This window comes from Melospiza melodia, chromosome 5 (assembly GCF_035770615.1).
Source record: "Melospiza melodia melodia isolate bMelMel2 chromosome 5, bMelMel2.pri, whole genome shotgun sequence".
NCBI classification, from domain to species: domain Eukaryota; kingdom Metazoa; phylum Chordata; class Aves; order Passeriformes; family Passerellidae; genus Melospiza; species Melospiza melodia.
The window spans coordinates 37,935,783-37,946,998 of NC_086198.1; the positions used below are offsets into that span (position 1 = coordinate 37,935,783).

The following is an 11,216-nucleotide window of genomic DNA, read 5'->3' on the forward strand; positions in this document are numbered from 1 at the left end:
TTGCTTTGTCATGTCCAAATCAAGGAAATAGCTTGCGAATAAAGAATTTAGTACTAGGAACGTTTCAGAACAATATACAAGTAGCACTTGCTATGAATTAGCTTATAAAAAAGTCCTTCTTCACAACATTTTGTGATTCTGTAGCATAAAAACCCATAAGAATAAAACTCCTGTATCCTCTTCAGTTAGTATTGAAAAAAATCATCTTTTAATTCAGTAGTTTCTTAGTGTTTGAACAATTGAGTACATAGGAATAAGAATTACATTTATTAAATTCAAACAGTAGAGACATTAGACAGCAGCCACAACTCTCATACTGGAGTTACTCCAGAGGTTTTTTCCCCAGTAGCATTAAAAGGGCTAAACAAACCCATACAGATGAGCTTAGGCCCATTATGAAGGAAAATTAGATCTCACTTTTTAAAATAAATCCTGAGTGACTAAAACAGGAATTTACACTGTTTCTTGTACCCTAATATCAGAAGAAATAGCAGTGAACACCCAGGAGCCAGTCTTCTCCTTCCTCTTAATTAACCACCACTGCTCAGCACAGTGCATTCATTCTCACCAAGCACAAAAGTGTAAACTATTGTGCTTAGACATTTTTTCTTGTAGTTAAGAAAAGCTGTGCATATTTCAATGCTGCAGGTTTTTCTTCTTGCTACAAAAAGGCATTCAGCAAAACAGTAGAGGAAAAAGTGCACATTTGGTTCACTGTAGTTCAAGTAACAGCTGCTGAAAGTGATTTTCAATGGCTCTTGGTCAACTGAAAGACCCAAATCCCACAGGGCACCTCCCTTGCTCTGTTTCTGTCACCTGGGGGAGATGTAACAGGCTCCAGAACCAGATGTCTGTATTAACCTGTGCTTACAAGCCAACAAACCCAACATCAGGTTTGCTCAAGTAGTGCTGTCTCCATACAAAGTGCATGCAGCTCAACTAATCTTGTAGTTGCAAAAGAGTTACTAATCCTGATTCACAGAATCAAGATAATGTTTCATTTACTTCTTTCGGGAAAGGATGCACGTAACCTGTGACCTTCACAGCTGCACTCAGTGCACATGTACATCACATAAACTGTACACACTTCTAACATGCCATGGTATTGCTCTGACCTGTCACATTCCTTCCTCTGCTGCCAGAAAAGCAGGACACAGAAGCCAGCTGCAGCAGGGGTAACCAGTACTGGGGTATGACCAAGTTAAATGTTCTGTCAATGTGTAAGTACAGGTGTACAGTTGTTAGCACACAGCCAACAAGGTCAGTGGTTAGGTACTCCTCATTCAAAAGCAGTAATAAACTATTACTTCTGCTTGGTTGTACTGTTTGGGTTTTTTTAAAATACATATTTAACAATTCTCTTCCTGCATCCTCCCATATCTGACAGAAAATGCAATTAGTCTCTTGTACACTATCTCCAAGAGTAAGAGAGAGGCTACAACTACTCCACAGATCAAGCTGAATGCCCAGCGTGGCCCCAGGTGAGTGTAGATTTGGCTCACAAACACAGGCCCAAGGATCCTTGCTCCACTTCCAGAGGCAGTCAGCCATCCCATGTAGACACCCTGCAGCAGATCAAAAGCTTATGTAAGTGATACTGGCATTATTTAGCTTGCCATTAATTCCAAGCCATTAGCCTAACTAGAAAATGTGGAAGTATTTAAACAACCACTTATCTGTCTTAATGAGTTAAGACACTGATTACTTTGTTTCCAAGAGTACTGCTGAGCCTCTCCAAGCTTTATTCCAAGGCTCCACTCATAGGTACTCTACTGCTTTCTAACAAAAAATAAGTTCTGGCTGTGCTCTGGCTCAAAGCATTAAGTCTCTTTCACCAAAATATAACAGGAAAAAAATGGGCAAAAGGGGGATAAAATTTTTTGTTAAGCAATAATGTAAGTTTGCTATTTTGTTTCACTGTAACTTGCTCATTCCTATGCTCATAAATACACACTTTACCTGACAAGCTAGAACAGTTTTGAGTGAAAAGTACAGAGAAATGACCTTTTCACCTCCCCAACACCACAAAAGAATGGAAAGAAAATCCAGTTTATCAGCACACAAAAAATAGCTCTACTTTCTAACCTTAGCTTTTCTTATAGAAAACAGCAAGCGCATTAAGTATTTCTGAGAAAGCAAGGGTAAGGATGTGAGATGTGAGTGTGGAGGGTAAGCTAAATGAAGAGATGTTTTGTTTGACAATAAAACTTCTAAAAATACTGCATTTATGTCTTTTTTTCTAGAGTTAGGTGTATACTAAAAACTGCCCATACTGGGGGGGTCTAGTAGTAGTCTTTATAGTAGTCTATAGAATAAACTTAGTTTATATAATAAACTTAGTAAGAGACATTATTCCATGCTGGTATTCCAAATATATAATTGGTATTTAGGAAGAGGACTCTGCCAGAAGAGTCATGAAATTTTCACATTGTAAGATTTGCATGAGTAGCACAAGCCTTGCTTTCTAATTCCCCTAGAGACTTGCCTTGGATTTTGAAAAAGATTGGAGTTCCTGCAAAGTTCTGCCCTGCTTAAAACACTTATTATTCTGCCCTGCAAAGTCCTGCCCTGCTTATTATTTGGCTGATGACAAAAGGAATTTTAACTAGATCTCTCATTCTAATAAAGAGAGTGCACAGCAAGTGACATAAAGCTTTTAGGGATGGTGCTTACCTGAGGCTTTGGTCCCAGGACTTTGGAGTACAAAGTGTAGGACATGACATTGCAAACAGGATAGCCCAAGCCTATGAGCACATCAGAGCTGATGTACTGGGCCAGGTAGATCATGGGAGTGTTGAGGCACCAGGACTGTGTGACAGGGCAGCCCACAGGTTCTGCTGTGTGGTTGGATGGCAGCTGCAGCTCTGGCAGACTCCAGAAAGGTGCTAACATTTCACTGGAGGCTGTTCTGGGAATGGAGTTGTTCTTTATTTCTGTAAAAATAAGTTATTCATATCATTAGGAACAAAAGTGCAATGAAAGGCTTTCAAAAGAAGGTGGTTGGTAAGACTTGAACTATACCTTGCCACTGGATATTTGGTAGTTTCTTGCCCCAAGGCAGTAAGATAAAGAATCCAACCAAGACAATCAGTAAGCCTGCATGGAGTATGGCACGCTCACCAGTCCTGCCAAACAATCAAATTGCAGTTAAATGTATCAAATAATTTAATGTAAAATTTAGGTAGCTGCTAATGACACACCCCATGATATCTGACCAAAACACTGGCAAGAAAAGTTACAAAATCCCAGTAACTTAAAACCAAATTTTCTTGTGATTCAAGGAGAACAGACAGTCAAATAAGAGGGGGTTATGTTAACAGAATAAAGAGCAACCACAACAGCAAGGCTGTGCCAGAATTGGAAGTATTTCATTGTCATAGCAAACCCAGACTCATTGCCAGTAAGAGACTTGAGTAAGAGATTTGGCCCTGCCATAAAACATTTTATATTTAGCCAACATAAGAAACAAAATCCCAAAAACTTACTTTTTGGATAGTGTTTTAACCACCATGAAAACAATAACTGATTCAATGCCAATCACACTAAGGATTATTCCATTATAAAAAACAGCTTCTTTCCTGGTCCAGGAATACATATCCATTGTCAGTGGAGTAGCTATACTGGAATGACAGAACAAAAATACAGTAAGCATAAAAACCTTCTTCCATACATTAGTGTCCATGCAAGTATCTGGTATACACCAAATATACTCTGAAGCATCATTAATCTATTTTTGATAGTTCATGAAACAATGTTGGAGTGAAAACTAAGCAAGAGTAATAGAGACACAAAAAAAAAATTAGACCCTGTGAGAACAAAAATTATAATTTTGATAATGTTTAAGTTTTAGCAACCAACCAGTCTCTGAAACCTCAGTTTTCTAAAAATAATGCAACTCATGACAAAGCCAAATTGTAAAACAAATTTTAACTACATTAGAGCTCAAAAAACTTGCAGAATAAATCATATATATTCAAAGTATTTCCTAAGATAAAAAAATGAAGTACACACTTGAGCCTGAGATAATGATGCTATGTTTTACTTTTTTTCTTACAGACAGAAAATTTGGGAGTAAATAACATACATCTTTAAGCTAAAAAAACCCCAGTCATACAAAACAGTGTATTTCAGAATACAACTGTATTAACTCTATCAAAAAAATTGTTTTAATCATTACTGAAATAAAAGATGCACTGAAGCTTTTGGAGATAATCAGAATCATACTAAGAAATCACACAAAACTAAAACAAAAAATAAAGAATAAGGTACTCAAGGGAAAACATGTTTTCTCTGCAGATTTTAGCCAGCCTAAGTCAAGCTTTTTTTTTTCATTACTTAAAAAGTTGAGGATATGGGTTAAAAAGTTTGCCTCCATTGAAAAGCTTTTACATTAATGATTTCTCTAGCACAAATATGGTAGATATGGTAAAGATATGTACTATTCTGTACATATCTTTAGTTACTGCTGACCTTTAATTTGTTACTTCAGTTATCACTGACCTTTGATACATTATCAGTGCACATCAGCTTGATTGCCTGTGGTTTTGGATTTCTACTTAGGAAGATGAGTGGAACAGAAAAGCCTTTGCATGCACCCCCACTCTAATTACTCTACATGTCTGAATATTTTGAGAGAAAACAGACAAACTCACGTTTCAAAGACAGCAAACACAAACAGGATGACAAAGAAGAGAACGTTGAGTGCTACCACAGCAACGTGGTCAATGCTTCCTTCTGTGTTCTGATCCAGAACATCACTTCCTGCAGCAACACAAAAGAATTACCTGAACTGCACACTGAGCTTTTTCTGATACCATCAAAAATTACAAACAGCAATGATTCCTTTGGTCTTCCAAGTATTTAGCATGTAAGTTGGTGGGCAGCTAGGCAGTTACACTTTGACATTCAAATTATCAAGTTTTTACATCAAAATGGAGCTGTTCAAATTTCAATTCCACTGTCAATTAGAGAAAATGATTTCCAAACTGGTTACAAGGTCTGTTTTCCCAATGAATCTTGAGTGACAGCAAAATAAGCAAACTTCTTGAAATATCTGAACAATGGAAACCAAAAAGTTCTCTTCTCAGGTCAAAATTACATAGCAGGATTCTCAGGATGAAAATATGGAAGGATCCATACAATTTTTTTTTTTCCTTCTTTGTTACCAGACAGCACCATGGGCACAACACAACAAATGAAGCAATTTCTGGAACAGCTAGGGAGAGATGCAGCCTATTTTCCACATCAGCTTCCAAGTGCATAAAACTTTAGAATACTTATAAATTCTTCTATGTAATAAGAGAGTACTTCAAAATTAAAATCACAGAATAAGTTTTCAAGGAAACACTGGTACCTTCTCCATCAGAATTGATACTTTTGTACTGGCGTCCCATGTCATCCACTCGATGCTCCCTAGAAATGTAAAACTTTTTTTATTAATACACACATTTATTTGATCTACTGTTTCTATTAAAATAATTGTAAATGGTATCATCTATAGGATAATTATTTGCAGCTCCATTAAACATCATCTTCAAAGCTGGCACCTGACTGCAGTGAACACTGTTCAAGAAAGGAAATATTCTAGTGGGAGCATATCATATATCCATATGCATTTGCACCAGTGTGATAATGAAAAAAAAGTCCCCTGAGAATCTTAAAGGAAAGACAGACACTGAGATCCCTACAGACAACCTAATTTCTCCTTAGAGAAAATACATGGGCAGCAGCTACCAACATTAAACTATATCAAGCCTAATAGTCCAATATCTTTAACTTTTTAAATCAGTTTACATTCTAGCCATAACATCACCAAGATGCCTTTATGAACAGCAGAAAAATACAGTATTAAAGAAGGTAGAAACACTTAAAAAATGAATAACAACTTACAGTTTTAGCAGGTTTATTACTCCTCCTGCTGAGCAGCTATTATTTGCTCCAAGTCACCCACAAAACAAGGTAAGGTATTTATAAGGTTTTTTTTACTTGATTACCTGAATATGGCAAAGATGAGAATAATATTAATAACTCCTAAGAGAGCTCCAAATAACACAGGTGTTGTGTACATGTTCAGCTGAAGACAAAGGAATTTCCACGTTACTCCTTCTTCTCCAATAAGTGTAAAACATGTCTGAAAAACTTAAAAACATCAATGTACTGTGAAAATCTTGAGAATCATTAAGAAAACATTAGAACACATAATAAAAGTTCTAACTGTCAAGTAAAATTTAAGTATTATACCTGTCAAACCTTTTACATTTTGGGAATTATACTCTAAATAAACAAAATGGATACCAGTGGGATCTCAGCTAGCCAGGAAAGTACTTGATTACACAAAATAAACAGTGTAAACAGCATCATGGCACTTATAGAACTGAATTCTGACTGTACCAATAGTTAATTTTCTTGGCAGACAGACAATTTATTTTTTTTTCTTCTTGCTCTTAATGGAAAACATTGGTCCTGGGACTGGATTATCCCTCATGCTAAGGGCAAACTAGAGAGAAAAGATGCAGTGGGTGAGGTTTAAATTAAATTTTAGATTGGTGCAGAGCAATTGGACAAGTATGTTTCATTTATATTGGCTTAGAGAAGTATAGATTAGTGGACCCCATTTATTCAATCGTGATATCACTGAAAAACTATGCCATAAAATCCCCTGCATACAGCTGCTGAGGATTCCTACTTCCAATGCCCAGTTTCCAGTAAGAGAAGTGAGGAAAGATGATTTTGCTTTACCTGGGCCTAAAATGAAGCCAACTGCTTGGCAGGCACTGGTGTTGGCCATGGCACTCGTTCTTTCCGTCAGAGAAGTGGCACCCGCAATATACGACCGAACTACAGCCACATTGCCTTCAAAAAACCCCAAACCAAGCAAGTGTTCATGTAAGCATCAAGTTCATATTGTTAAATGTTGAGTGACATTTATTTCAGGGGTTGGTTTGCTTGGCAGGCACTGCTATTGGCCATGGCAGTCATTCATAGGCACCTGCAATATACTATTGAGCTACAGCCACATTGCCTTCAAAAAACCCCAAACCAAGCAAGTGTTCATCTAAATATCAAGTTCATATTGTTAAATGTTGAGTGACATTTATTTCAGGGGTTGGTTTGCTTGGCAGGCACTGGTGTTTGCCATAGCAGTCATTCTTTCTATCAGAGAATAGGCACCTGCAATATACTACTGAACTACAGCCACATGGCCTTCAAAAAAACCCCAAAACCAAGCAAGTGTTCATGTAAGCATCAAGTTCATATTGTTAAATGTTGAGTGACATTTATTTCAGGGGTTGGATTCTGATTTTGCAAGGTAATAAAAGCCAGCACTCCCTCCGGTATTTTTACACAACAGCACAATTACACAATTTTGTTACAAACCACTACAGGCCAACCCTTTGCTTTGTTAAATATTGAGTTCTCATTCACATAATGATAAATCTGGTATTAAAACTTAATGTTAAGCATCCTACACGAGACACAGAATGTAACAATTTCCAGAAATGTACATCCTGCTGTGTTTACCTGCTCCAAAGCCCACGAGAGCACGGGCAGTCAGCATGTAGTACTTGTTGTGGCCATGGGGCACATGGACGTAGGCATAGAGACAATTAGCAGCTACAGAAATAGCAGTGGAAATGACCAGAGGTTCTCTCCTGGGCCTGTGGTTGGACCAGAGGCCAAAGAGGGGAGAAGCAACCATTTGGCCAATGCTGTATGAAGCTATGATCCAGCCCAGGAAACTGGCATCTGCTGTTGGATCAATCTGCAGGAACACAAGAGTCAGATCTGTGGGGAAAGCACTGCAGTGTTGACATTACCAGCAACACCCTCTGAGAATGAGTACCTGGCACACCAAGGACTCTGCACTGTCATGCTATCTCTGGGTAATAAACCTTGCATTGATCACTCTCTCCAGCAATGCACCCAACCAATAAAACCCTCTTTGCTTCCTGGGAATGGCTCACTGGCAGCAAACTCCAGGAGATTTTCATGTTCTGGTAGAGACAGACCTTGAGCAGCAGGGCAGCACCTTCCATGCCAGCAGCAAGGAGTCACTGTCTCTGCACATGCCTCAATCTGTCGTGATTTACTGCTTGTCACTCTCATTTTTTAAGATTTTCTGATGTTTACATTCTTGTAGCAAACTTTCTCACACACTTTTTGTAAATAACTTATTATTTTGCATTCTTTTCTAGAAGAAGTTTGATAAACTGTTTGTCCAGTGTCATTGGAGAGGTGGCACTTTCACCCACCAATCCAAAGTCACTTTTAAAAATCTGTAAGTGTTAAATCAAAAAATAAACTTCCCTTTTTTCACCTTAAAAACAACAGTGTGTGCATGTTGTGTTGTTTCATATCCTATAGCAACAGCTGGCAATGCATTTTCTTGTTTTCTGCAAGAATTCAGCATCAGCCTCACCTTCAGTGACACCTCTAGGTCCCTGCCCAGGTTATACTCTCCAAATTTTGCTTTTGAAAAGTTCCTTCTACAGTTCCAGGGGCACTGAAATCCTAGCACAGATTAAACTGAAGTTTTAGGGACTTCTGTGCTGCTTTTAAGATCTAAGAGGTTTAAGATCTAAGATCTTAGATTTAAGATCTAAGACCTCCAAATAAACCATGGCCATCCCCTGTTAGGAATACCAAGATCTCTGTGCAACAATGTGATACCTACAGAGCAACTTCTACCTTCAGTTTCCTCTTTTATTATTTTTTTTTCCAAAACACAGACAAGTCTTGTCTACTAGGTTTTAATAACAAGACTTCTGTTGAAAATCATGATATTGGAAAACCAAACATTTCTGGATTATGATGTACCTTTACCAATTGTACCTTTAACAATTTTGCAAGAAATAATAAAAGTTGTCTAAGTGGATGGCAGAATAAAAGTCTCTTAAAGTCACACACCTCCATCCACTTTTTCTTTTCCTAAATAAAATGTCAGGTTTTCTATTATCTACTTTCTAAGCAGGAGTTTTCTGTTCTTAATTATTTTAAAAAACACCCCATATTTACAAACCTTTTGGAGATAGGGCCACACAGACATAATTACAATAGAGAAACCTGTAACACAGTAAAAAAATGAAGTTATTTTATTTGCCATTTTTATCAATAATTTTATTTTCTGAAGCAGTTATTACAAGTCCATTATTCTGTATTATACCCCCTATAGAATAAACCTGTGCATTTCCTGCTTCTTTTAAGGAGTGCTAATTCCTCCTATCAGGAGGAACTATATTCAAAAGTTCATTTTATAGGTGCATACACACTAAACAAAAAATCTCCTATGTTGTCCTCCCAATGGAAAGAAAACAAGGTCCCCAAAGTAAAAAGAATTTCTTGATATACTGACATATCTGTATTCATTAGTCACAGAGATTTTAGCTAATAATAATAAATAAAAGAGTTACTGAAGTATCCTATGAACTTCAAGATAATTTCTAGGCCCACAGAAAATCATCAAAGGTCAAAAATCAATTCTTGTTTCTGGGGGGAGTTATTTAGTCCTGCAATGGAGATGCAAAGGCCAGTAAGAGAAAACAAGTTTTGATACATGTTTGAAATAGACAGCATACATTCCCATAAAAATCTTACTTAAGAACTCCATGTTATTTCTGTTTTCATTGCCCAGAAGTTTCACTCTGGGTGATAAAAGTGCAACCTTTGTTTTGCTGGGTTCTGAGCAATACCCTTACCTTGCCACTACCAAACTAGTCATAAGCCACAGGCTTATGTAATCCATCTCTTTGTGTAAAAGCAGTTTTATTACTTACCAGATGTAACTTTCTGTTTGATTTGCTAAGATTCAGACATTCTCTTTTAAAGAATAAAACAATGCACCTTTTCTGAGGTTAGAACAGTGGCATCAAAGAAGCTCTCTAGCTGGAATTTTCAAACCCTGTTATTTTCAAACCAAAGTATATTAATTAAACAAGTAACACCAAATTCCACATGTATTTACTCACCTACACTGCTGAGAAACATTGTCAGGTACATGATCCAGATGGATCTCCACCTGCTCTTATAATGCTCCTGTGATTCCACAACATCCCTGGTTTTCAAACAAAAAACAAGAGGGAGAAAGAAATCATTATCAGATCCTCTTCTAGTTGCTCCCACATGGCACTGCAAACATTTTTCACCAATCTCTCAATGCAATTGTGTAACCTGTTAAGGAGGAGTGGATTTCCACTCAGCAAGGACTATAAAGAATATATTTTTTGCTGGAAAAATACTGGATTGACAAATCAAACAAAATAACAGAAATGCTATCACGCACCAAATGTCACACAGAGAGATCTTGATCTAGGCAGGTCTTCAGTTCTGCAAACTCTGTATAGACACTTTGGAGTATAAAACTTTTAAAAAGTGGGTGTTAAACCCCTCACAGCTGTAACCTTATAAGAACCACAAACCTGAACAACCCTTGATTTGACTAAAAGCTACACCCAGTCTGTTTTTATGATGAGAAAATAACAACATACAACGTAAAAGCTGTGTGTAAAAGATACTGCTGTAGATTGCAAGGGCTGGAAAAAATTAAAATAGAAGTTACAAACTAAGTTACAAAGTAATGTTTATTCAGATGATGCAGACTCAGGTTATAGATATAGATGCCTAAACATAGTTTACAAACGCTGTTTATGCGAATCGTACCTAGACTTAAATCTGCGATTTTAAATTCATGACATTTGTTTTGCTGTCAGAAGGGGGTAAAAGCCCCAAACGCCGAACAGCTGCCCACACACGAAGGCTGCTATTAAAGCCCCAGACTTCTGCCGTATATTAATCCCGCTGGGCGTTTTTTAGCAACTTCCCAAGGCAGTGCGTTTGTGTTTTCCCGCAGAGGGAAGCAGCCCCCAGCCCGCTCCCACAGCCGGGCCCGGGGCGCTCCAGGACACGGGCTCCGAGCTCCGGAGCGCTGGGGACGGCGGCTGGGCCGGGACCCCGGCCGGGCAGCGCCCCCCGGCCCGGGCCGCCCGTGACGGGCGGGGAAGGACCCGGCACCCACGGGCGGCTCCTCGGTGCACCCGCAGCGCCCCTGCACAGCAGAACCAGCTCTTACCTGCTCTCCTCCTCCTCCTCCTCATCCGCCGTGACCCCTGCGGACCCCAGCAGCGGCTCCCGCCCGTCGGGACGCGCCTCCGGAGCGGAGCCCGCGGCCGCCATGGCCCCGCAGCGCCGGGCCCCGCCCGCGGCCGCCTCACGCACGCCGC

The 11,216-nt window shown here is 38.8% G+C and overlaps 1 protein-coding gene across 1 annotated transcript; it reads right to left on the bottom strand.

Moving 5' to 3' along the window:
- Positions 1–185: 185 nt before the first annotated feature.
- On the bottom strand, positions 186–11,162 carry MFSD8 (major facilitator superfamily domain containing 8). The gene is made up of 12 exons (XM_063157093.1): positions 11,066–11,162; positions 9,966–10,051; positions 9,020–9,063; positions 7,522–7,762; positions 6,739–6,852; positions 5,994–6,138; positions 5,354–5,412; positions 4,653–4,761; positions 3,486–3,620; positions 3,022–3,125; positions 2,674–2,933; positions 186–1,565 (listed from the first exon to the last, which is right to left on the bottom strand). Exons 2-12 carry the CDS (start codon positions 9,994–9,996, stop codon positions 1,350–1,352), a joined length of 1,458 nt encoding a protein of 485 aa, XP_063013163.1. The 5' UTR covers positions 9,997–10,051; positions 11,066–11,162; the 3' UTR covers positions 186–1,349.
- Positions 11,163–11,216: the final 54 nt, after the last annotated feature.

Coding starts and splice junctions, on each gene's coding strand:
- MFSD8 (XM_063157093.1), bottom strand. CDS start 9,996: ATGTACCTGACAATGTTTCTCAGCAGTGTAG. Junction 6,139..6,738: donor TGGCTTCATTTTAGGCCCAG/GTAAAGCAAAAT, acceptor GATGTTTTTAAG/TTTTTCAGACATGTTTTACA. Junction 5,413..5,993: donor CTCATCTTTGCCATATTCAG/GTAATCAAGTAA, acceptor TTACATTTCTAG/GGAGCATCGAGTGGATGACA.